This window comes from Chenopodium quinoa, unplaced genomic scaffold (genome assembly GCF_001683475.1).
Source record: "Chenopodium quinoa cultivar QQ74 unplaced genomic scaffold, ASM168347v1, whole genome shotgun sequence".
NCBI lineage: Eukaryota > Viridiplantae > Streptophyta > Magnoliopsida > Caryophyllales > Amaranthaceae > Chenopodium > Chenopodium quinoa.
In genome coordinates, this window is record NW_018744878.1 from 3467825 (window position 1) to 3493910 (window position 26086).

Sequence of the window (26086 nt, forward strand, 5' to 3'; positions counted from 1 at the left end):
TAATAATTAATTTATTATATTTCTTTTTGTTATTATAGGTCGTGCTGGCGTGCTAAAAGTTCGTGCCGCCCGCGGGTTGTCAGTGGCGGAGCCACATTGTGTTAAGTGGTCCTTTGACCACACTTGAATTTGCTAAATAGAAATTTTCTAGTGTGTGTAAAATTTTGGAATTTGTCATATTTTCTATAAAAAATTGATGATTTGATCCTAAAGAATTCCAACAAATATATTTTGACCCCACTTAATTATATTTCTAGATTGGCCATCGGGGAATTTGGGGTTCATGCTGATTTTTCATTTTTTGTTCACGGCACACCCTACCGCTCACGGCCCACCCCTCGTGTCGTGCCGCTAGCGGGCTTGTGCCATGCCCATGCCCCATGCTGCCTGTGGGCCGGACCGGCAGTAGCGGTTTTATACTTTTATTTGTCACAGACTCACAGAGTAGGAGTAGGAGTAGGAGACTAGGACTCTATCCCTCTAAACAAACAAACTGGATTAGGATTTTAGGAGTACCTTCGTGTAAAACTACAGAGTGACAATTTAAACGAGCACTTCATCTTCTTCCGGCAGAGTGCAGCAGTAGAAATAGAGACAAATTTGCAGAAACAAAGCGTCGGAAACCAGCAAGCAACTCAACCCGTTCAAATGAGCACTTCATCTTCTTCAATTCGAGCATTTGGCGCTGTTCTTCAAAGAATTTCTCCATTAAAATCCCATTCTCTCTCCTCCTCTTCTCTCCACTGTATGTCTCTCATCTTGCGTCTCTCTAATTGCTATGATTTAACCCTTCTAAAACTCGATTGATTAATCTTGTTTTCTCTCTCTTCAAAAATTTCAGGGAATTGCAAGATATGGAGAACTTTTTCATCATCAAGTTTACGGGGTTCACAATTACTACCCCACGATTTATCTCGTCAATGTGATTATCCTAGTGCTTCTGTCAGAACGATTTGGACATCTTCTCCTCTTTGCATGGGTAGACGCTCGTCCAAAATTGCTACTAGAAAGGTATTTACTTTGCTAATCTTTAGTAGTTGCAATTACTCAATTTTGATTTTTTATGGTTGATTATTGTGAGTTTGTGTTTTTTGTTGAAATATGATCAAAATCTTACTTGGGTTTTGCATTTTAGTACATGGTTATGTGAATTTCTTATCAATGTGCTTATTTGATTGACATATGGTGTTGCGTTTAGACTTTGATGTGGTTGCACACCAGTTGTTCGATGAAATGCTTGGCAGAGATCTGGGTCTGAGATTCCATTACATTCCAAAGCCATGGAGTTTAATAGGCTTCTAATATTTGAATTAGTTTATGAATTGATTTGGGCTATGGTACTCTTATGGATTTAAGAAGAAATAGATAAGTAAAATAAGATGGGTATGAGGTGGAAACATCATGGTTTTTTCACTTAAATGTTAGATTGTTAGGTTTAACTAGATCAAATTTGGAACCATTTTGGTTTATTAGCTTTGGATTATGCATTCATTTTCACTGAATTAGAGCGTTGATTCAAATTCACTGACTAAATTAACCCCACGGGATCTTTAATTGTTGGTTTGTAAAGAAAATTCTACTTTGTTAACATCCTTAGTGTGGCTGGAGCTTGAAAAGTATTATTCTGTTATCTTCTATTCTTCTTAAGTGTAGTAGTGGATGTTTTGCAGGGTGCTCAAGATCTAAAGAAGGCAAAGCTGTATGCAAAGATCGGCAAAGAAGTTGTATCTGCGTAAGTGATCCACAATCCTCACCCATGTTTATTGGTAGCTGTAATAAGAAGGTATCTTGATCACTTTTGTCAAGTGAATAGGTATCACTTAGCCTATGTCTAGTTCACCTTATAATTGCTCGTCTGATTTGATCTAAATGAATTTGTTTAATGAATAGTTTTTGTATACATCTGGTGTACAGTAATTTACTGTACATCAGGGTCATGTTTATTAAATTTAGGGTCACTTTTACAATTTTTTGGGTAACTTTTATCAATAAAGCATAAATATTTTGTAACTTTTATTTATGTTAGGGTAACTTTTATTCATATTAGGGTAACTTATGCTCATTTTAGGATAACTTTATAACGGATGTACAATATTTTATTGTACATCCGATTTATTTAAAAGTTTGACGTTAATATGATTTGACTAAACTTTGACTTGGTATGTACACTAAACCATTAGGAAAAAGTACATCAAATGAGGTCTTATTAGATTTGTATTAATGTGTATTTTCCAAATATGGAATTTCATAATTGTTCTTGTACGAAACTAAAGATATTCAACGATAAAAACCGCAAATAAAATTTTAAGGTTGGATCTGAACTTTTTTTTTCCCCTATGATGTTATATGAAATAAGTATAAGGTAATGAAATCAGGTGAACTAAACATAGCCTTAGTGAGTGTGAAGCTAGCTTATTTTGGGACGATAAACTATTTGCTCTAAAATGATGCATGCTTTTGTAATGTCACCTTTTTCCATGTCTTGATTATGAAGTCTTTTATTTCCATTCTGTCTTTAATGTTTTCTGTTAGCGGCATATAGCATATTGTGAAAGAGTAATTGTAATAAGTTGACAAATTTTGTAGTGTGAAGAAAGGAGTTCCAAATCCTGCATCCAATACAGCTTTGGCTGCTGTGTTTGAAAAGGCCAAGGAGCTTGATGTCCCAAAGGAGATTGTTGAGCGCAACATTAAGAAAGCTTCTGAGAAGGGACAGGAGGCCTTTATTGAGAAAGTCTATGAGGTTTTGGTTCATATGCTTATATCTGAAAATGCGTTTGTTCAAATTCTCCTTTTACATTTTGGTTATCATTGAACTTGTTGCTGAACTTTAATTGATCCACTTATATCAGGTGTACGGATATGGTGGGGTTGGCTTTGTTGTCGAGGTTTCAACTGACAAGGTAAACAGATCAGTGGCTGCTGTTAGGGAGGTGGTGAGGGACTGTGGTGGCAAGATGGCTGATTCTGGTTCTGTCGTATTTAGGTTCAAACGTGCTCGTGTTGTAAATGTGAAAATTAGTGATGCTGACAAAGACCAGCTTCTCGGAATTGCCTTGGATGCTGGTGCTGAGGATGTGATTGAACCTCCAGACAATGAAGACGACTCAGAAGAAGATCAGGCAGAGAGGTAGTGTAAAAATTATTTCTCTATGGATTGTTTGTTATTAGAAAGTTAAATTTGTCTTGTGAAATTCCTTGTATTATAATGTTTTCGATTCATTCTAAGCAGGGAACTAGTTTGGTGCATTTTGGATGTGCAATTTGTGCTATTTCCTTATGCCTCCTCACAGTTTGCTATTTCCGCTCTTCTGAGTTCCTGTTCTTTAATTTTCTTCCCAAGAGCAGGTACTATAAAATTGTATGTTCAGCGGGAAATTACTCTTCTATACTCTTAAAGCTCCGTGATGAAGGAATAAGTTTCGAGCCCGATAATGGATACGAGCTACTTCCAGTTTCCCCTATTGAGGTACGATATTAGTTTATAGTAAGTTAATGCCATTTTAATAGCATTTTTTTGTTAAATTAAGTCTCCGTGATCTTATGATTGTGATTCTTATTGGTAAAGGGCCAAATCAACCAAAAGGTTAAGCTGAAGGTTGAGGCCCAGGATTATGTTATATACTTGATCACGCCCCCTCACATGTGAACCCTCCGCATACCTTGTACAAAATATTCCACTTTGAAAGGAGGGGTGGATGAGATTCAAACCCGTGACCTTTGTGTCACGCACTCACGCTGGCTCTTGATACTATGTTAATAGACCAAATAAACTTTTACTTACCTTGGTGCATAATTCTAAATGGCGGAATCTCAGAAGAATCAACTTCTGTAAATGCAATAAATTTGCTGTCCAGTGACCACCAATAACCATTCTTGCGATCCATTTAGGACCACCAGTAAGCTAATGGTTGAGGCTCAAGATTATGTTCTATACTCTATCACTTATCTCAAATTTGTTTTGTTGAAATTAGAAATTGTGTTGAGGCCCAAGATTATGGTAAACACTTGGTTTCTGTTATATACTCTATCACTCACTTATGGTTAAGGCCCAAGATTATGGTAAACACTTGGTTTATTTCTTCACACATCCCTTGTACAAAATCGATTAGCCAATCATGCACAACTTGCATTGAAGACTGTCCACACAGAATTGTTTGAGGGTGTTGCTTCAATAAACTAGCCTAAGGAGGAGCAATATGGGTAGTCTAGTATTGTTAGATTAATAGTCTTTAGCCTAGTATAAATACAAAGAGAGGGGAAAGGAAAAGACAGGCAGAATTTGGAATGAATCATTTTGACTTTTGAGAGTTGTGAGCTCAAGTCATTATTAGGAGAGTAGTAACCTCAAGCTACCTTGGAGATTTGCAACCTAAAGTTGCTATTGTAGTTTGTAAAAGTCAATCTTTTTTTTTTTAATCAAAGAATCAATCTTTTTCTCTATATTTTCCTGTTATTTTGTTTGAGTAATTTAACAGTATTCAGTCTATTACACAAGACTATGGATCTGTATCTACGCGTATAAATAATTACCATGATCCACCCATCTGCTTAGATATGGTGTTGGATTGAGGTGCTTCTTACACTGTTCGTTACTCTGCTCTGATTTCTGATTAGGAATATTTGTAAGGATGCCAGTTTTCCAAATCTTAATGCTGTTTTGCTGTAAATAGAAATATTGGTGTGGAAAATGCAATTTTTTACTCATCAGCCCCTGGAAAAATTGACTTAGCCATGATATAATCCTGAATCATTTGAGGGTGTAGCCTCAGTACTCTAGATCTGTATCTATATGATATGCATTGTTAACTAGAGTGTGGGATTAGAATGCTTCACATAGATGTATCAAAAGAAAGTGTCATTGCAAAAGTGTGTAATTTTTAGGGACTCCTTTCTTCTTGTGTGTTGACTTCTGCTCACTAAATCTTACTGTTTGAAGCACTTTTAGGAGCTTTGATAAGCCAATGAATGTAGGTGATTAAAGAACCTCTCTTATCAGCCGTGACTTGTGTATTTGGACCTATTAATATATAAGATTCAGGCAGCTCCTTTGTGATGATTAGAAATGAAAGGGACATTAACTCTCATGCTTTTAGATATGGCATAATTCAAGAACTCCATATTGGCTGCTAGCCAAAGACAGATTATTTTCTGCCCCCCACTAGACTGCATCAGGTATATGCATGCCAATGGTAAATTAATGTAGTCCAATGGCTATGTGTGTGTTAAAGGTCTGTTCTATTGATAAGGAAGTGGCCTGGACAACCTTGTAAATGGCAGGAAAGGAAAGGTGGCCTTCAAGTTGGTTAGAATTGGTTGGTAAGAAGCAGAATAACCCATTTCTTTGTTTGCTGTGGTTCTAACATTTGCAAGCAGGGAAGGAGGCCTTTATATTGTATTGTTTGGCTAGGGGTTGGGATGAATGTGCTACATATGAGTAGGACCCTGCTATTTATACCTTCCCTAATTTAACTAATTGGAAGCTGTGTGCAATGTACTGGCTACTCTCAAATGTTGTAACAGTAATGTAATAGTAATAAAAATAGAGTCTTGTTAAGAGGAAAGCTTGGAACTTGATTTACTTGGATGTTAACGGCTACAAAAAGGCACTACTCTACTACTACTGAAATTCTACTCACTACAATACTTCTCTCAACATGCCTCTACTGTTTCATTACTTCACTATATATACCAAGCTCCTAATGCCAGCAATCCAACCCTAGCATTAAAAAACTTTGTCCTGTTCTGCCACAAGGGAGGCCTTCACTGCAGCAGTCCTTTCGCCACATTCTATAGTGGAGTATTAATTTGTTTTGTCCTGTTCTGGAGTACCCTGCTGTTGCTGCTGATCTTGTGCCTTGATTCTGCGCCTTCTCTCATATACCCTTATGGGCTGTTGTGTTATGGGCTGTTGTGTAGGCTCGACCCAATCCATGACACTGTGATCTAAGAATTCTCCTTTTGTGGTTGTCTGTGAAGCAGAGGAGGCATCTGTTGTTCCCCCCATTATCCTGAAGGGAAACCTTTTCAATTCAGTGTGGGCACCTGCCTTCTTTGTTAATCTTTCATCTCCAACCTTTCTTATTTATCTAATCATTTATTAATTACTTATGACATAATCCCATTTAAGAATAATGAGGGTCTGGCGAGGTCAATAGGAGTATAAGGACTATAAGTCTAAGTAGTCAAGCCTGTCGGAGCAACTGTTTCGACCTTGGAAATGCTATCCTAGTTTTGCAATCAAGGCTTATAGAATTGGAAGAAAATGAACCTAACGAGGACCTTTAGGAAGACAGGCTCCTTTTTGATATTATCACTCTACAAATTGGGATGTGACCAGAAAAACTCTATGTTTAGTTATTTTTAGTTGTGTACTGGAATATTAATCTTCACAGTACCAGTGTTTGAAAAAGCGCGCCTAAGGCTCAAGGCGATCAGGGTGAGCACTTATTTTGGTCTGGCAAGGCGTTTTTGGTTAGGCGCACCCAAGGCGCACTTCAGCCAAAATTTTGTAACTGCCCATATAGTGCGCCTCACTTCAAAGAGAAGCGCCTCGCGCAGCAGAACCCTCTCGCTTTAGTGCGCCTTAGCTTTTTTATACATTGCTTCACACTATTCTTTCTCACTTGTCCAGAACTGTCTTCACTAATTCACTAAGAATATTTGGCCAGTTGGCTCTGTTCTCTTATGTTAATAATGTAGTGTATCTTGGACAAATAAGGCTGTTCACGCTGAAAAGACTGTAACACTTAAGATGTCTGTAATTGAAGGTAGATATTTTTGTTATAAGAAACTTGTTGCGTAACAGACTGCATATGCTGGAGGCCAACTGAAGTGATGCTTTCAGTGGAATCACCCATTGTGAAGATGGTTACGTACAATGTATCCAAGTAATGCCTAAGTTTATGCCTATTAGTCTATGGATAATTGGTAAGAAGAATTTGAAAGGGAGCTAGTGATGTATGTCTCCAATTCATATGGTGCTGGAATTGGAAAGTAAACTAATTTGGAGGAGCATAGTTTATCCTAGGTGTCTCTTTTCACCTATAGTTTCTCTGTACAATTTTGGCAATTAATACAGAGTAATTTACTATAGTATTGAAATTTATTGACGAGTTGTACTTTTCAATGGAAGATTTCAGCTGCAAGCACTGATGTCTGCCACAGAAAACGATAAGGATCATTTAGATAATTTTCTAATTATTCTGGGGTTGAATCATTAGGATATATACAAAGTATACAATCTCTTATAGCTATTTCTAGAGTATTGAAAGGCTGAAAGCTGGTTCAGGGAGCTCAATCTTTCTGAAGTTTCATGTGAACTTGAGTCTAAGACTCTGTGCTAACAAAGTTCTCTCTCACCAACATCTTCATTGCTTTTTACTATTATCATCATTAAGCCGATGATAGCACATACCTAAGAAGTAAGAATTCCTCAGTAAATTAGATGCTTTCATATGGGTGAAGTCAACTTTATCACAGTATGATCAGAAAGGCACTTCCTCATTCTGCTCTGTAAGCATGATTGTTTCTCTCATTCTTTTACTCTTCTTGTGATGGCCCGAAGTAGAAAATGAGTGAATGTAGTGAGATTTTCAATCATGATATCTTGTCATATTCAGGAAGCAATTTTCGGTAACCCCTTATCTCATATGTATGTTTCTGTGAGCAGGCAGATGATGAAGCTATGGAATTGAACAAGGAGCTGATGTCTAAATTGCTCGAACTTGATGACGTTGATGCTGTATATACCGACCAGAAATAAGGATCAAGATTCTCTCTGAAGTCATTAATTAGACGATCCATCATCGAGTTACCAGAGAAAATAATCATTTCTCGCAAATAAACTATTGGCTGGAGAAGTAGCCTCCTTGATACACTCGTTTCGTCTGCGGAGTTGACATATATTGGTTGCCAAACTTTGCCATCTATGGCTTTTACATTCCTGATTCAAGAAAGATAGGATTTGAGGAATTAACCCCTCTTTGTTTTTGGCAAAATGCCAATGTATTAATCCCACAATTTTGAACTACTCAATTTTGTATAGTAGTCAGGAAACAATTTTTTTTTTTTGAAAGATAGACAGGAAACATTTTGAATACATTCGTTGATATATTGAATACTCCTCGTACATTTTTTGATGATAATCAAAAAGATTTGTTTCCTTTATCAAATGTATGGTGATGGGTGGTGTTTAGCATTTCACAACTTTATAAAGGGTATTATTACCTAGAACTTAGGTCTGAGAATGTATATACAATACAAGTATAAACCAGTTCTGTCACTGATATTCAAAGCACTGAATGGGAAAACGCCATTTTTAAGGGCTGGCAGTCTGTAATAACACTCGTCTCTTGATATTGATCATCACTCACTGATAAGTTCATCCTGAGGACGGTAATTTTGTATGTACTACTAGTATTTTGTACATGGTATAACCAAGGTTGTATCTTTGCTCATGTGCTTAAAATGAAGACGCTCCTTGACTCCTTGAGGATGGGTAGAACTATGTTGACCTGATTCATCACACGGCTTTACATATAGCACACCACCGTGGAGGAAGAAGGGATTTAAATATTCAATCATGATTTTGGGGCTCAAAATCAAATAGATATCACTCTAATTGGCTCTTTTATATTTGATAATAAACAACATAAGTTCATATGAAAACTCAACAGATACAAATACAGGAGGCAGTCTATATATACTTAACAGGTATTTAGATTAAAACATACCCCAAAAACCTATGAAGTGTAAGCACAAAATTATAGATTAAGTACCAAAGTAACATACAGAAGGATAAACTATATGCATAAAGCTACTACCTTATACTTCGTACATAATTTTTTTTTTGCTGGTATTACACTATACCATACACTATATAACTTATTTACATGTAAACATATGTACGTTATTGTACAAACATGTATATAGTTGAAGGCTAACTTCAATTCCACAAAGTGACATTAGAGATAATTATAAGGTGCAACGAACTCCATATCGTTGATTGGCCTCCTAGCGCGAGGCAAATGATAGAATTATATTGGAGGGATATTTGTTGTGGTGATAGGTTCAAGCTCTTACCATAACATACAGTCTTTGTTGTTGTTGTTGTTCCTAAGCTTCGAGGCGAGTACGTGGCTTGTAGCTAGCCATCTAGAATATGTTCAAAAGGAAAACTAATCCATAGGAATCCAACATCCATGCAAACCATAAGGAAGACCATAAGGAAATTTGGCTCGTGCAATCTCTTCAAAGGTCGAGCCATCTAGAACCAATGCATATCCTTCTCCATTTTTTCCACTAACCACTGATATCACCACTCCTAAAAAATTCACCCATATTATCAATTTATGCTGAATTTCAAGTTTAATTAATAAACTTTAAAGGCTTACTACATTATTATACAAAATCACTCGTAAAGTCATTTGGATGGGTATATATATAAAGCTATACGTTTCAAATATAAGTTTTATTTATCAGAAAATATAAACAATGATTCGGCTGATACTATGAAATTTCAGTTATCATGCATCATTTTAGGTTCATAAGGATCCCAAACTCGTAAAAATAGTAACGTGACACAATTTAATCTTATCTTCTAGAGTTCCAATAATAAAATTTTACTAGCTAATTAAAATGTAAAATACTTCGTAGTTGATATTTACTCGTCTTTTTGTATAGAAAGGATGAAAGAAATTACCATCATCTTCTTTGGTTGCCCCAGGGCGAGGCACGAAGTAAGGTTCAGAAGGCACAGCACCCTCTTCATACCAATTTTTTGCCTTCTTCTCAACCAAATCAATCTGCACCATTATAGATCGAATTCGTTAGGCTATATAAAATGTGACTAACACATGGAAATAAAGTTAGAAGCATAATACAATAGCTAAAAACAATTCATCCGTTGACTTATAAACAAATTAATTAAAACCATTAAATAAATTGTGATCGGCCGACCCATATCTACACAAATTATTTTTAGGCTTACGTTTACTACACTTGCAAATATTAAATGGTGATATGCAAGTCATATCATGTCATTTATTAATTTTATTATAAAAGTAACAAAAAGTTTTATTAAATTAGCACTTTTTCTTAATAAGATTTGATTGTGTTTTATTGAATTAGGTTTATTAATTTGTTTTATTATTGATGAAAATCAATAGTGACATGATTGACAATTTGTCATACATGGTCCAACAATTATTTAAATCACTATAGTCAAATAATAAATTGGTGACTAGGCTTCATCTAGCTAAATATAATTACACTTCATTTCGTATATTTGATAGTGTATGCTCTTGCCACCATATAACTCACATATTGTACATGTAGTGCACGAATTGATACTTGCATATAATTAATGCATGTAGTATATGTAGATTTGGTACCTTAGTTAGAGTGTTGGGGAAGTTACAAGGGCGACGAGCTCCACAAGCATAAGCATAACGATATTTTTTGCCCAAGTAAGAAGGGTTAATACTACACATATCCATGCCTCGACCATGCTCCTCTGGGTCCAATGCTGCCTCTAGCTTCCCATATGGCATCCCATTCATTGGAATTGTGAAACGACCAACCCTGCACCCGTAATTATCATCATTTTATTTATATGACAAGATCGATATTCTATATATCATATTATAAGTCATCTCATGTTTAATATTTAATATCTAAGAAACAATAAAAATTCAACTTGTATAAAAATTTGATATTAGATTTTTTTTGTGAATCTAACAAATTTTTTATGAATCTAACAAATTTGAAGTCTAAGCTAATTAGTAAATTTATTACAAACGCTTAAAGTTGGTAAGAATATATAAGGTCGTTAAGTGTTTAAACATGAAACTATATATAATGTAATTTGTAGTCTTCATATTACAATTACTACAATGCAATGTAATATTTGTGTGCGTTTATAGTTGTAATATACATACCTTGCACTTGGAAGTACGTCTTCACCTAGGAATGAGCGTAAATTCTTGAGCCTTAGCTTGTCAAGGATAGAAGTATCTGCATTGTGTTCACAACAGTCTGCAACGATTGCGGTTACATTGCCTTCTTCGTCTGTTTCTTCATATGCGTTTATGAAATGAAATGTCAAGAACAAGGGCACTTCGACAGTAGCCACCTACAAATATCATGTAAAATACTAAAAATGAGTTTATTCCTAATTATGATCATTAGACATTCAGTGTTTAATTATATATTAACTATATAATGAAGTATTAACTAAAAAGGCAAAGGCAAAGACAAAATAAGTTTTTTTAATTTTATTATTGTTATTTTACAATATAGAGAGCTATAAAGACATAGTAGCTTTATGTGTAGTTGTAGGGTTTAGACAAGTGAAAATTAGTTATATTGATATATCGATCTCCATGCAATTGTGAATTTGAAGGTTAAACTTCATCCGCTGTAATTTTTTCTAAAAATGTATTATACGATTTATGTTACTATGGAGTATTATTTATGGCCGTATAAGATATTTTAGCTTGAAAACATAAACTTATACAAGCCAATTTGGTCGTGAAATACTAACAAAATGTTGGCTCACTTGATCTGATAAGGCTTTTATTTCATATCTTAGAAGTATGAGGTTCAAATCCTATCAAGTGAGGGTATGTGGGGTAGAAATGATCCCTAACCCCCCTTACTCCCAAGTATCTGGCCCGTAAATACTGAACCAAAAAACTATGAGAGTTGAGGTCTGATCAGGATCCTCCTTAGCAATTAAAAAAAATACAAAATTGGTCGTGAAATAGTATAAGAAGAGAGTAGTTTATGTTAGTACATACCAAGCTTCCGCTGAATCTACACATAACATGCACAAATGCTTTAGATTGAGGGTGCCACTCAAACTTGTAAAGTGGGGTAGGCTCAGCCCTTAACAAGTTCTTTACACAGTATCTTAAGGGCATCTCCGGCACAATTATGTAATTTTCAGTGACCGGGAAAGAGTGGACCCACCCCGGGGTGGGCCCGCCGCGACAATTGATTCTCCCAATCACTCGCCGTCCATTTGATCCTGCTTTCATCCTGACCGCTAGATAACCAGGGTTGACCAAATCTGGGAGCAAAGTCAACATCTCATCTTTTGTTACAATAGGATGAGCTGAATGTAAAAGTAGCCTTTGAAAGGGGTCATTAAACTCTAATTTCCCCAACGTTTCCAATGTGTTAGGGTCAATTATTATTGACCCTTTTTGTGTCTCTGTTAGGCAAACTACTCGTCCATCTCCGAGTCTTACCACTCCTACAAATACACATGTATGTATATAAGAAAACTTTACGACATGATTATATATTTCGTAATTCTCACATTATGTATGTCAATTATTTGTGATATTTACCTGATGTAAATTATATGTGCTTCGATTCATTATTACGTCTTTATTTCTTATTAATTTTACTAAATCACATAACTAAATGCATCAAAAAAATTAGTCTATTAATATTTTATGAGAATTGATTTTAGGTCATCATCAGTAACATACCACCATATATATAATACGTAAATCATATTGATGCATACATATATTAATATAGTAAGAACATGACTAGTTATTAATATTAAGTAGACTTTACTTAAGTATAATATGTAGTGTTTTCCATTAAGAGGACATGTAATTATGAGGGGTTATATTTAATAAAAAAATTTACCTGTATTAGCATTATCAGTAAGTGAAGCACCAGTGAATAGATTGGCTAATTCACCGATGTAAGCAAGAAAATTATTAGGTTTAGGAGTTTCAGAAAATTCCCTATAACAAATTTTATTGTTCTTCCTTGCCGCCTTGTATGCCTCTGATTCGAGTTGCCGGTGACCAGCAACCAGCCTTCCGTTCTCAAAGTGAAGCTTAACAAGGGTGGCATAGCCGTCGAAGAGGTGCCGGAATTGGTGGTCTCCCATATGCCATAAGCCAGGACCATTCCTTAGATATGTTCCACGCTGCATTCAACATGCATTATTATTATTATTGGTTTTTGATATATGTACATATATATGATTTTTCATTAAGGTGCAATTGAATATGTATTAAGAGTATAATTAAAATATACTACCTCCGTTTCATATTATTTGCAACTTTAAAATATTTTATATCTCACAAATAATATCTCAAAGTTGTAAATAATATGAAACAGATGTAGTGTATATGTAACTTTAATTATGGTTGTTTCAATGGGATTTAATAAACAACTTTCATCTAAATAGCAGGCATAATGATTAGGTTGACGGCTATATTTAAAAAGTGACATTTCATTCGTAAACCTAAAGTGGTGGGAATTTCCTTCCCTACTTTTATAGTTGTATGTGTAAAAAAAGTGTTATATTTAGCGATAAAAGAACAATTGAAAGGTGTATATATAAAAAGTACAGAGTATGAGTTAAAATGAGTGATTTCAATTCTATTCAATTGATTTTGAGACGGAATCTTAAATTTCTATGTGGTTATCAATCATTTTCTCTTAAGCTACAAGTTAAGCAAATTGCTTAAAAGTCAAAATGATTTAAGTTAACCTAGCATATTGAAATGATGATAATAAATATTTGGCCATTTGTACATATACAAGTTATACTTTGCAATGCAATAGTGTTAAATATAGTCGTCCATATGATCATGATGATATAAATGAACACTTAATAAATTCAAATAAGAAATGATGTAGAAGTTTTAATTAAGCTTATATTAATAGTATGTACATACCAGCCATGAGGGTATTTCACCTTCAACAAGAAGCTCTCCTTCCCATCTTTCTTGTCTAATGCTTGTCCAAGCAGTTAGTTTGCCACCACTCTTTGTTTCTTCTTTTTTCGGCGTAGGTGGAGGAGGAGGAGCAGGAGCAACAACAGGAGGCAATCTAGTGGCCACATGAGTGGCCACCAAGTTGATGTTATTATCGCCTTTGCTAGTGCTTAAACTTTGGCTAGTACCAAAGGACAATGAGTTTCGATTATTTGAATCACATTTTATAGAAGATTTTGATGCAATTGATGAGCTAGGAAAACCATGATTATTAGTTGGTGCATGAAATGAAAGGGATGAAGACATGATCTTTAATAAAGTGATCAAAGAAAGATAATAGTATTTGAGATTTTTGAGACTAAGCAAGTTGTGTGTAATTAAGAGATGTTATTAGTTATGTAATTAGGAGGTTGATATTAGGAGTATTTATAGAGGTGTAATGTTACTATTTCAATATATATGCATCTTAGAAGGGAGATCTTATGATGGTGGGAAATGAGGGGAATAATCATACTAGGGAATCATGTTATGTTGACATCTTTGACGAGTGGGAAATTCTCTTCGGCGCTTTGCACTAGAACTAGAAGCCAAGGTTTAATTTTATTATTGTTTGATTTTTTTTTTTCTTCTTTTTGTTGTTGTTGTTGTTATTGTTTTTGTTTTTTTTTTCTTTTTATTATTACTCTATATTATTTTAAATGGTTTAAAGATGAGCTGAGTTGAGTATGAGTTTACTGATGCACTTTTCAAATTGTATCACTTACAATTGAGTTCAATTCAATTTTAGAGCTCGAAATTTCAAGTATAACTTAGTAAAACTAACTTCGAGGTTGAAATTGTATACAAGTGTCAATTTTATGATACAAAGAACTAAACGGATTTACCTCCTAAACACATTATGACATTAAGCTACACCAAATATATATGTGATTTACATTGAAATTTACTCCCTCCGTCCCTTAATTAGATGCCTACTTCTCTTTATTATGTGAGTAATAAATACTAGAAACAGGCATCTAATATAGGGACCGAGAGAGTATTGCTTATTTGGTGTATTTAATTATAAGACATTAAAATATAGTCAAATAAAAATTTTAATGTCTTCTAAATATACATTTTTTCATATTTATTGGTTGGTTTTCAAAAATTGAGAATGGCTCAATGTTCATAATTTTAGTGCTCATAATTTAGCTAATATTTTGAGGGAAAAAGCAAATGAATGCCTTGGAGGCGTCGGATATGAAGCTAGAATTAGAAATATTAAATAGATATAAATATCAATAACATTGATCGATGCGTGATTTTGACATGCATTATATAATTAATACCATTTTAGGTGTAAAATACACCTACTAACACTAATAATAACAAATGCCTAGTTCCTTTATATATAATTTCGACAATTAGGACTTACACCGTATTTTTAACATTTATTATTGACCCATTCTATACGCGAGTTAATTCTATACGAAGTATTATACAAGAAAATTTATAAACACATAAGAGAAAACATTAGTTATTTTACATTGAACATTATTTAGTATGAATTAAAAATCAAATTATAATAAGAAAGGGGGGGAAAACAGTATTTGGTTTTGGAGGAAATTGTAATCTATAGCTAGTGTTTATAGCATGTAAATAGAAGTAAGAGGTTAGAGGTAAGAGGTTTGACAAAACTTTTGACTTGTGAGTAAACAAAGAGTAACATATTTCAGCATAGTTCTACACATGCACTTGCTCTTGATTATTTTAATTTATAAGTAATGTATTAGACTAATAATTTAAATTTTTAAAAATAATTGAAATTAAAGATAATAATGTCAAAGAAGATATTTCATACACGATTATATGCTTTGACATATGGCCCATATCGATCATATAACTATATTTGGGGTATGTTGCATTTATTTTAATAATTATTATACTCCGCAATTGAAATTTAAATATGTCAATATGTACTTGTCTTGTTACAAAGACAACCCATTTTTATAAAATAAGGACACCTAAGTGAATTAAAAAAAATAAAATAAATAGGGACACCTAAACTATTAAAAATCAAGTTATATTACTTAACTAGCTGGCTATTGAAATAGTTTGAAGCTAGCTAAAGACATGAACCCATCATGTACACTAAATTAATTAATGAGGAATGAAAGATAAAAACAAAACATACATGTATCTATATTTTAAACCATACAAATATATTAAATTATATTCGAGAATTAAACTTTCTAAAGAAACAAAATCAAAGTTAAGTATGACCTGTTATAAGTGAATGTAGAGAATATCAAGAAGTCAAATGTTAAATTGTCACACGCATCCTGTTTATGATTATGAGCAAAACTTGTTACCTATAATCAACTAACTCCTAAATCACTAAGGTTAGCTTAGCTATAATGTGGAAACATTAGGGAAACATGTGTAAGAATTGAAGAGTAGTTGGGTTAGTTCTTGCAATTAGAGACGTTGATTAGGGCGGTGGTCATGTACTTTTAGCTTGGGAGCCGTTCATAGTGGTGTTAGAGCACAAATAATATGAAAAATAACATAAAAACCATATTGTATATATAAAAACATTGGGTCATCACAACATTGAGAAATATTGTGAAATTTGTGATAGATGGTGGTTCCCCAAATAATTACACCCTTTAATTATACTATATACTATTCAATTATTTTATTGATTGGCCCCCTTTTAATTTCTTTAAATTTATTTCCCTCTTAGTTTATTTGTAGTTTATACCCCTTTGGGAAAGTGGGTTCCCCTTAAAATTTCCTATATTTGCTATAATAATAAGCTATAGTATGATTAATAACTACTAATTAAATACACATTGATTAAAAATGTTTTAACTTGGGCCACATGTTTGCCACCTAGTTCAATTTTCATGTGAAGATGTCAAAATGTTTTTCATCAAACCTACTATTATTTTGACTCATGTCAATTTTCTCATATGTTGGAACAACAAGTGTGTAGTGTGTGAATTTTGTGAAAAAACTCAAAGTCCCACATTGGTGGGAAATGAGAGTTTTACTCTCTTTATAATATAGAGAGTGGGCTAAAGGGGTGTGGCCCTTGGGCTACCCACATTTTGTGGAGAGGGAGGACCTATATGGTAAACCATCTATCACACACACGCGCGCGCCGAACCGGGTCGGGTCGGGTCGGGTTTATTAAATAAACTTATTTTTTGGACAAGGCTAATTGCGTGATTAGTTCCTTGATTTTTGCTAAACGTTTTTGACTGATTACATTTGACCGTTTTTTCAAAACTGATTAATGGAGCGTTAATCATGCAAACGTTTTCACTGATTTTGTGCTAAACGTTTTTCCACGCATTAATCTTCTGTAACCGTTTTGAACGTTCAACTTATGACCGTTTTAATTGCGTGATTAGTGCCTAATTAAACAACAGCAGTTACGTTGCAATTTTGCCTATAAAAGGCGTGTTGATTTCCTGTTTTTGATACACAAAAAATACAGAAAGCAATCTTCTTCTCCTCTCTATTTTTCCTCACAAAAACAAAACCCTCGAGCAGTTTCTTTTCTTTTCGGTGTTTAGTTGCCCGGTGGTTTTGTGCAGTTCCACCGGTATAATTACAATAGAGAAAGGCTGTTTTATCCTGGGGAACATCCGGTTTAGTACGAACTGCTTGCACATTTTCAGGGCAGTGCCGTTAATGTTCTAAAGAAAGCGACATAGTCCGCGACTAGGTCTAATTTTCGGTAACTTTGTTCTTACTGTTTTTGTTCCCGCAGTTCCGTTTATAACATCATCATTCTTGAAATCAGAATATTATTGGAATGAGAATCCAATCCAATGGGCTGGGGAGCCAAGTATTTTCAATGGTTTCCTAATAATTCTTCCTTCATCACTCTTCTTACTATATATTTGTTATACGGAGTACTTGGTATATTTCTAAATCCGACTCTAATTTCTCAAAAAAAAAAAAAAAAGGACTTGAGTTTCAACTTATCAAAACTAATCAATCCGATATTAAAATTAGAATTGATATCTGATTCAAAATTTTCAGATATTCAATATTCGAAAATAATTAAATATTGGATATCTAGTACAAATATCCAAACTTTTGGATATTTTAGTCATTGAAAAAAAAAAACAAAACAAAAAAAAAAAAAAAAGCTTCAAATTAATAAGTTTTAATTTGGATATTCCGTGTATCCAATCTAAAAGTTCATAAAACTGGATTTTTGATATGTGCTCAACCCTATTTACTATTAGTCCTTATTTTCACTTGCTTCATACAAAGTATGTAAGAAGGTAGTTGTAAAAAACTTAATTTTGCTAGTACTAGTAGTTCATACAATTTGTTAAGTTCAATTTAGGGTCAAATTAAATAGAATATCTAAATTATTGTATCATGTATTCAGAGTATGAGCTATTCAGTAGTAGTGTAGTACTATTAGTTGTTAAAATAAAATAAAAAGGTTTTAACACAAAAATCTTCAACTAAAAAATAAAAAAAAAAAGAAAAAAAAAAAGGTAAAGACTCCAACGAGACATATACAAGTAAATAAAATAACTTCACGCCTTATATAACTTGAGACAGTACTCAAAATTACGTCTCAATTTCAATAATTTTATAAGTAAAGCTAAAATTGTACTTCTATTTGTATATAAGGGTCTGTTCACTTCAACTTAATTTCAGTTCAGTTCATTCAGCTCCAATAATCAGTTCAGTTCATTTCAGCTCATAATTTTCTTCTCTCATAAAATATTCATTCCAACTCATTCAGTTCAGTTCAGCTTAGCCTCAGTTCAGTAAATGTGAGCAGGCCTTAAGGTGCCTCATAAAATTTTACCTCCTAATAAGCTTAGGTTCCTAAAATAATTTTCTAAACATGGGGCAAAATCACTATTTATAGCCTAACTACCATATTATTTCAATGATAAACAATATAATCGGTTTATTTTTTTTTTACATTATGAGATGGACATAATTACTCTCCTAATATCTACAATGCAAACATTATAATTTTTTAAAATTGAATCCAACACAAAAGAATTATTTTCGAGAAACTATAGAATACTAATAAAAATTACATAAATGAAACTATAAATTTAATAATAAAAAATTGTTAATAATACTATTTTATACCAAGAATAAAATTACATAAAATATTTGGAGAAAATATGTCAATTATTATTAATTATATAATCATAAAAACATTATGATACTCATATTTCAAATGACTATTATAAAATATTCATTAATTAATATTATAGTTTCAAAAATTACCAAATGTTAAAGAGGTAACAAAGCCTCACCTTCTAGAAGCCAAGGTTTGATTTAGAAAGAAATTAAATTGCTTTCCAGATAGTCAAATGACTTAGAAAATGAGGTTGACAACTGTCTAAATGAGATGATCTGATATAGATCATATAGTGAATTAGTGAGTGAATGAAAGCTTAGAGATAATCGAATAAACAATGCCAGGAGATTTTCACAACAACAGCTCATCATCTATATAGAACTTAAAAAGAAAATTTTAGAAAACAATAAAATAGAGATTGATCAATAATGTAAGGGATATATATAAAATATAGCCTTTTTATTTAGATTTAGAAAAAAAACTGAGTAAAGTCTTTCCTTTCTTTTTTTTTATTTATTTATTTTAAATATACAAATATATTAAGTCTTTCCTTTACCTATTTGGGCCTAAAATGTCTTTATGAATTTATGATATTTCCTTCGTCTCAATAAAATTTCATGCTTTGAATCTTTGATGGTACAAGTTCAGCAATGTAAATTTTTTATCATTAATAACTTTAATTATTGTGTTATAATAATCTTAAAGCATTTATTAAGACAAATAATCCAAAGATTCTAAACAACACCCTACATTATTATTATTATTATTATTATTATTATTATTATTTTATCTCAAAAACAAAAGTCATACAACCTACAATTAATTAGTGGGAAGTCGAGATACAATATGGGCCCCCAATCCTCTAGCTATAGCAAAGCCTACCCGGCTTAGTGAAAATATGAGCTGCAGCACGAGCCACAATGTCTTGCGTCGTCGAGAACCTCTGAATCCGCTTCAGCAACGCAACAGCTTCCTTCTCTAATTCCTCAAGCAAGGAGAAGGGAATGAATCCATAGCCAATCACCCGACAACGAGTTTCATATTTAACCCGCTTCTGATGAGCCGCATCAGCCACAATCCGTCCAGGAAAAAAGTCAGATAGCTCTGTCTGTGTCAAAGAAGAAGACCCAGTGAAGTCGATACATACATCACGACCACGAGTCCATGAATAAAGTAACACATCGGCAGGTCTGAGAGCCCCGTCATTCCCTCCACACAACCCTATGTAGTCAACCTCCTTTCTCGCTGAAATCCCAGATCTGTAGCAAATATCAACAAGTGTATCTCGAACAACATTATGCCGATGTTTAATACCTACAATACCAGCACACGACACCGCGTGGCCACCGAAAATATCCCCAGTAAAAACCCGAGAGCAAGCAGAGCACGACGTCGAGACAGAGAACAATGGAATACCCAGCCGGTAACACATCACACATCGGTATGACTTTGCGTTCATCGTCTGACCCAACCCAGAAATAGGTACTGTACGAAGCCAAGCAGAGGTGTGGTCTCCCTGCTGCGACTTCCACAATGCCGACTGGCGAGGAGACAAAGAAAAGGTGGATTCTGCAGAAGCGGTAACCTTTGTGAAATATATATATGCCAATTTCTTCATGAGTTTAGGGGCAACGACCTCACAAGGATTACCTAAAATATCATACTCCACCGTTCCATTAAACAGACTCAACGCATCCTCAAAAGCGTGACCAAGACCGACAATACCAGTATGACGCAGAAGCTTCGTCTGCAACCCAGCAGTCTGCAACCGAGAAGCAAGAAAGGCATAATGACAAACATCACCCGCGGAATAAACTCCAAGTCCACCAAATGCAGATGGTAAGGTGGCAAGTCTCCATTGCCAATCGCCAAACCCAGGCCCCGAAGCAGTAACGATACGCTCTAATGAAGATCGGAGAGCCTCGTCAAAAGTGCGCTGAGCCACCTCAAAAGTACTAGGAGGACAAGTACGTAAAACAAAGTAGAGTTTAGAACCTACAATAAATTAGTGGGAAGCCGAGATACAATTTGGGCCCCCACTCCTCTAGCTATAGCAAAGCCTACCCTAGTGACAATTATTATTATTATTATATCTCAAAAACAAAAGTCATACAACCTACAATAAATTAGTGGGAAGCCGAGATACAATCTGGACCCCCACTCCTCTAGCTATAGCAAAGCCTACCCTAGTGATAATTATTATTATTATTATTATTATTATTATTATTATTATTATTATTATTATTATTATTATTATTATTATTATTATTATTATTATTATTATCAAATTGTATGTAGTTGTAATTGTAAATTACAAACAAAATAAACTATAATCTTATGGGCTGAGAGAGTATAAAAATCTTCATATAATCATATCAAATTCAGGTCATAATATTTTGACTTTTGAGGTAAATATTAGATTTGGGTCAAGTAATTTGAGAGAATTTATTTTTCCAAAAGTTTGACTTTCAAGCTAAAATTTAGATTTGGGTCAATTGGGAAAAATTTGTTTTTCCATGTCTAATAAAAAATGTATCCATATTTTTATGACTTTTATATGTGATTGGCTATACGGGGTTATTTGTTAGTGTTGTAGAAGTATTTTGTTAAAATTATAAGGGTGTTGTTATTTGTCGCTCCCATTTTACCGGGTAACGCTCCCTTTTTTTCTTGAAATTCCAATTTTACCCCTAATATATAAATACGGTTTTTTCCTTCCCGACCAACATTTCTCACTTCTTTACTTCTCTCTCTAACTCTCTTACTCTCAAACTCTCTTACTCTCTAACTCTCTAAAACAATTTTTTTTTTAAAACAAAAAAATTCAAAAATTGTTCTTCATTTTTTAAAAAAACAACAATCATCATAAACACAAAAGAAAATGGGTGATTCGAGGCGGATTAGGCTGAGTTTCGGAGGGAGGACCTTCGGCGGCGCTGGTGGCAGCGGTGGAGGCGGCGGCGGCGGCGATGGCGGAGACGAGGTATTTTTTTTTTAATTTCGGACCCCAGGAACTTCCGCCCAAAATTTCCGGAAGTTCCATGGAAGATCTGCCTGGAATTTCCGGATCCTCCATGGAACATCCGGAAATTTTGGGCGGAAGTAACATCCGCTCAGAAATTCCGGATGTTCCATGGAGGATCCGGAAATTCCAGGCGGATCCTCCATGGAACTTCCGGAAATTTTGGGCGGAAGTTCCAATATTTTTTTTTTTTGGCGCGTTAATAAAATTGTTAATTTTTTTTTTCGGATTTTGTTTTTTTTTGTTATTTTGAAGTGTTATGGTGATTATTGTTGATATTATTATTATTGTTGTTGTTTTTGTGCTTATTATATTTTGTAATGTAATTATTTTTAAAAATATGATAATTTTTATTATTTTGTTGATATTAGGTTTTTATTATTAATGTTAAGGTTATTGTTGTTGTTGTTAATTTGTTTTTTTTTTTTTTTTGGATTTTTTTATTTTTGTTGTTATTTTGAAGTGTTATGGTTAGTATTATTATTATTGTTATTATTATTGTTGATATTATTATTATTATTATTATTATTATTATTGTTATTATTGTTATTATTATTATTATTATTATTATTGTTATTATTGTTATTGTTGTTATTATTATTATTATTATTATTAGTGTTATTATTTTTAAAAATATGATTAGTATTATTATTAAACTAATTTGATATTAGGGTTTTTATGGTTATTGCATGTTGTTGTTTAATTTTTTTTTTTTTGTTGTTGTTATAATAATATTATTATTAGTGTTATTAGTAGTACTATTATTAATATTTTTAATTATGATTAGTATTATAGTTGTTGATATTAGTGTTATTATTATTGTTATTATGGCTATTGTTGTTGTTGTTAATTTGTATTTGTTGTTGTTGTTGTTGTTGTTGTTGTTGTTAGTTATTGTTGTTAGTTATTGTTGTTGTTAAGTTTATTTGTTGTTGTTAATTTGTATTTGTTGTTGTTGTTGTTGTTATTATTGTTGTTATTGTTATTATGGTTATTATGTTTATTGTTATTGTTATTACTAAAATCGGATTTTTTATTTTATTTTATGTAGATCGAGGGTTATGGTGCTCGACATGCAATATCACGACGTCTGAATGCGTCTGTTAGGAGACAGACATCTCGATCTTCACCGGTTCAGCCCGAGCAGCAGCAATACGGGTCTACTAGTGGTTGGTCGAGAGACCAACAGTCTGGTAGTAGTCGGCCCTTGTACTCTGCAAGTGGAGCACCCATATCTGACGAGGAAGACGAATGTTCGGCTAGTCATGCTGGTGACCGGGATGAAGAACAAGACCCTCAGGATTTCCATATGGTATATAGGGGTCAGTTTGGGAGATTTGTTGGTAGTGGGTCGAGTCAGCCTACTTCCAGCTCTGCAGAGGCATGGTTAGTGTAGGAACCGATGCCGGGTGGGCCTGAGGATGGGTCAGTTATCCCTAGTTTTGGCGGTCACGTGGCACGGTATATCTGGATGGAGAAGGAGCGTAGTGTTTTGCGCTGTTTGAGTAGGACAAAGTTATGTTCTGACTTGTTCACTTGGCGAGGTCGTCAATCTGTGGAGGACATTGCGGCGATTGATGCTAGTTGGTTGTCTCACTTGCCCGGCCTGATGTTTAAGAGACTTGATTGGCCGTTGATTTCTGCTTTTGTTGAGAGGTGGCAGCCAGATACAAACACCTTTCACATGCCATTTGGGGAGATTACGATCTTGCTGCACGACGTGTACAACATACTTGGGTTACGGGTTGCAGGCAATATGGTGTCCACTACTCCTAGCACGGACGTGTTACGGGACGCGTGCTCGGTCACCATGGATATGACTCCAGATGATCTGTCTGAGGTTTGCGGCACAAAGACCATTTGGCAGGGTAGTGGGGTGTTGACTGATAAGATTTTTGAGTCGACATTGGCGGTTGACCGGGATTTTAGTGAGCAGCTTGATGCATACTTGTGGTTAGTGCTTGGAGGTACACTGTTTGTAAACAAGAGTGGTAACCGTACGCATCCTTCCTTCCTCCACGAGCTATGTCACACGGATTTCCCTATTAACGAGTATGCTTGGGGAACAGCTGCACTGGCCTACTTGTATCGGCAACTGGGAACGGCATCACGGAAAGGTGCTGATTCGATTGCTGGTTGTCTCACGCTTCTGCAAGCGTGGATTTACGAGTACTTTCCGTGCTTTCGGCCACAGCAGGGTACCTTGACCCGGGACCTTCAAATGCCTCGTGCGTCTGCTTGGGATGTAGGAGCGGGATGTCCTAGCAAGAACCTGGAGCGCCTGTTAGCTTTTCGTACTAGGATTGATGCGCTTACTGACCGTGAGGTGAACTGGCTACCGTACGGAGCTGATCCTGCATTACGAGTGCCACCCACTTTATTCATTGGCTGCATCCAGTACCGTAACATCATTGAGCCGTACATGCCTGATAGAATGGTGCGCCAGCTTGGTTTCGTGCAAGGCATTCCCCGCGAGATCATCAGGCCAGAAAAGGCCAAGAGGCCGACTAACTTGAAGATGTATCAGGTAGACTTCCCGACTGAGATGACAGCTGTGATGTGGAACAGGTTTGTCCCTGGGGTATCTCAAAGTGTTGTTTTAGGTGCCCTACCCAGGCTTAGTGCTGCAGCTCCTTCGGTTGCGCCCGATTACATGCAGTGGCTGTACAGGTTTTCTCACCCGCGGGTATCTCCGAGTCCAGGAGTTACAAGCAACCTGCCTGAGCGGACTAACACTGATTACGTAAGTATTAATGCTTATTATTATATTAACTATGACTTCTATTGATTTTTGTGTTATAATATGTTATTGTTTGATTTGCAGTGGATGGGTCGGTCCATGGAGATTCACCAAAGAGCACTAGCTGAGTATCCTGAAATGTCGAGTGAGACTCGAACAATGACTGAGCAGCTTGTATTTGATTGGAAGTCAAAATGGGACTTTAGATTATTTTGATTAGATGTTCTGTTAGTATAAACTGGACACTTATTTTATTTATATTTGATGTTTTGTTGCATATCATGTTAGATTAAAAGCAAATACATTTAAAATTAATTTCATAATTCTAATTTTCTTACAAATGTTCAAAGTTAGTGAATGTACATTACAAACTACCTAACTAATGCATCCCACATGTCCCTTCTCAATTGATATGCTTGATCCCATCCATTGACACTATCCTCGTGGTGTTCCGTCCACCAACCGGCGATCGGCGGGAGTGGTGAATCAAGTACAAGGTCAAAACGGATAAAATGTGATCCACCAACTGTAGCAATCACAAACTCTCGAGTCGGTGACCGAACCCCGTTGCGTGCCCTAAGCGGTAAGACTGTGATGCATGGGTTCAAACCACTTATTTTGATCGCCAAAGAAGAAGTCGGCAACACAACGAAAGCCACAGTTCCCATCACCAATGACATCCTTCCAAGACGAAATGTACGGCAACATTGGGGCTGGAAGCAAGTTCAAATACCTGCATTGACTAATGTCACTTGGATCTACAACACAAAATTAAAAGATAAATTATTAGTAAAGCTACAAGTATTAAGTTTACATATTTTTATATTAAATATGGAATTTTAGTATTACCTGGTTCTGGGTCACCACCACATTGAGTGTGTTGACGGTTCACATGCTCGAAATAGCTACGATCACGCCTGGTGTTATTTCTTTTCGGTCGACCACGAGTGTTAAGGTTGATATGTGGTTCTTCAAGGTGTGAATGATCTGGATGTAGCTCCTCTTCAATGATTCGCGTTACATTTCGACGTACGGCCGGGTCACTTTCCATGACTTCGTCGATTAGGGACCGAAAATGTGCAGCCTCCTCGGTCGAATCATTTACCACTTCAGGAATGTTAACACCATCACCAATAACCAGTATCTTCCAGAAAGAATGAATTTGGCTGCTATACAATCCTGTCTGTGCAACTATCGAATCATGTATCTGGCAAGCACATGGAAGACCATGGGTCAGACGCATAGCACATCCACACCGTTCATGGACCTGGTAACTCAAATCTCGCATTCAAATACAATTACAATTAATACAATTACAATTACGTAAAAACGAGAACAACTAATAAAATAATACAACTAACCTGTGGATGATTCTAACCAAGTTTTCACTGCTGAATGTTGGCTCTCAACTCTGCAGTTGGTGGTGTTACCAAAATGAAGAACCTGGTTCGTGCAAA

General features: G+C 34.9%; 5 protein-coding genes across 5 annotated transcripts; 3 read left to right on the forward strand and 2 right to left on the reverse strand.

Moving 5' to 3' along the window:
• The first annotated feature begins 213 nt into the window (after positions 1 to 213).
• On the forward strand, positions 214 to 8169 carry LOC110705572 (probable transcriptional regulatory protein At2g25830). The gene is made up of 7 exons (XM_021883461.1): positions 214 to 745; positions 842 to 1011; positions 1671 to 1732; positions 2587 to 2743; positions 2853 to 3130; positions 3349 to 3469; positions 7673 to 8169. Exons 1-7 carry the CDS (start codon positions 649 to 651, stop codon positions 7763 to 7765), a joined length of 978 nt encoding a protein of 325 aa, XP_021739153.1. The 5' UTR covers positions 214 to 648; the 3' UTR covers positions 7766 to 8169.
• A 510-nt stretch (positions 8170 to 8679) lies between these two features.
• Positions 8680 to 14305, reverse strand: LOC110705573 (carotenoid cleavage dioxygenase 8 homolog B, chloroplastic-like). Its single transcript, XM_021883462.1, has 7 exons — positions 13713 to 14305; positions 12667 to 12955; positions 11802 to 12259; positions 10941 to 11134; positions 10395 to 10584; positions 9704 to 9806; positions 8680 to 9325 (listed from the first exon to the last, which is right to left on the reverse strand). Exons 1-7 carry the CDS (start codon positions 14055 to 14057, stop codon positions 9180 to 9182), a joined length of 1725 nt encoding a protein of 574 aa, XP_021739154.1. The 5' UTR covers positions 14058 to 14305; the 3' UTR covers positions 8680 to 9179.
• Positions 14306 to 21748: 7443 nt separating this feature from the next.
• On the forward strand, positions 21749 to 23285 carry LOC110705852 (zinc finger protein AEBP2-like). The gene is made up of 2 exons (XM_021883785.1): positions 21749 to 21850; positions 22941 to 23285. The coding sequence occupies exons 1-2, from the start codon at positions 21749 to 21751 to the stop codon at positions 23283 to 23285; spliced, it is 447 nt and encodes a 148-aa protein (XP_021739477.1).
• A 6-nt stretch (positions 23286 to 23291) lies between these two features.
• On the forward strand, positions 23292 to 24511 carry LOC110705853 (protein MAIN-LIKE 1-like). Its single transcript, XM_021883786.1, has 2 exons — positions 23292 to 24416; positions 24458 to 24511. The coding sequence occupies exons 1-2, from the start codon at positions 23292 to 23294 to the stop codon at positions 24509 to 24511; spliced, it is 1179 nt and encodes a 392-aa protein (XP_021739478.1).
• Positions 24512 to 25146: 635 nt separating this feature from the next.
• Positions 25147 to 25904, reverse strand: LOC110705315. The gene is made up of 2 exons (XM_021883150.1): positions 25479 to 25904; positions 25147 to 25387 (listed from the first exon to the last, which is right to left on the reverse strand). Exons 1-2 carry the CDS (start codon positions 25870 to 25872, stop codon positions 25206 to 25208), a joined length of 576 nt encoding a protein of 191 aa, XP_021738842.1. The 5' UTR covers positions 25873 to 25904; the 3' UTR covers positions 25147 to 25205.
• Between the last annotated feature and the right edge of the window lie 182 nt (positions 25905 to 26086).

What these genes read in the sequence shown, in the direction of transcription:
- LOC110705572 (XM_021883461.1), top strand. Translation starts at nt 649, where the DNA reads ATGAGCACTTCATCTTCTTCAATTCGAGCATTTGGCGCTGTTCTTCAA. An exon ending in CTCCTCCTCTTCTCTCCACT is followed by an intron (nt 746 to 841) that starts GTATGTCTCTCA and finishes CAAAAATTTCAG; the next exon opens with GGAATTGCAAGATATGGAGA. An exon ending in CCAAAATTGCTACTAGAAAG is followed by an intron (nt 1,012 to 1,670) that starts GTATTTACTTTG and finishes GATGTTTTGCAG; the next exon opens with GGTGCTCAAGATCTAAAGAA.
- LOC110705573 (XM_021883462.1), bottom strand. Translation starts at nt 14,057, where the DNA reads ATGTCTTCATCCCTTTCATTTCATGCACCAACTAATAATCATGGTTTT. An exon ending in GTAGATTCAGCGGAAGCTTG is followed by an intron (nt 11,135 to 11,801) that starts GTATGTACTAAC and finishes TGATATTTGTAG; the next exon opens with GTGGCTACTGTCGAAGTGCC. An exon ending in GGCAACCAAAGAAGATGATG is followed by an intron (nt 9,326 to 9,703) that starts GTAATTTCTTTC and finishes TGAATTTTTTAG; the next exon opens with GAGTGGTGATATCAGTGGTT.
- LOC110705852 (XM_021883785.1), top strand. Translation starts at nt 21,749, where the DNA reads ATGGGTGATTCGAGGCGGATTAGGCTGAGTTTCGGAGGGAGGACCTTC. An exon ending in GCGGCGATGGCGGAGACGAG is followed by an intron (nt 21,851 to 22,940) that starts GTATTTTTTTTT and finishes TATTTTATGTAG; the next exon opens with ATCGAGGGTTATGGTGCTCG.
- LOC110705853 (XM_021883786.1), top strand. Translation starts at nt 23,292, where the DNA reads ATGCCGGGTGGGCCTGAGGATGGGTCAGTTATCCCTAGTTTTGGCGGT. An exon ending in CTAACTTGAAGATGTATCAG is followed by an intron (nt 24,417 to 24,457) that starts GTAGACTTCCCG and finishes GATGTGGAACAG; the next exon opens with GTTTGTCCCTGGGGTATCTC.
- LOC110705315 (XM_021883150.1), bottom strand. Translation starts at nt 25,872, where the DNA reads ATGCGTCTGACCCATGGTCTTCCATGTGCTTGCCAGATACATGATTCG. An exon ending in TGGTGGTGACCCAGAACCAG is followed by an intron (nt 25,388 to 25,478) that starts GTAATACTAAAA and finishes TTTGTGTTGTAG; the next exon opens with ATCCAAGTGACATTAGTCAA.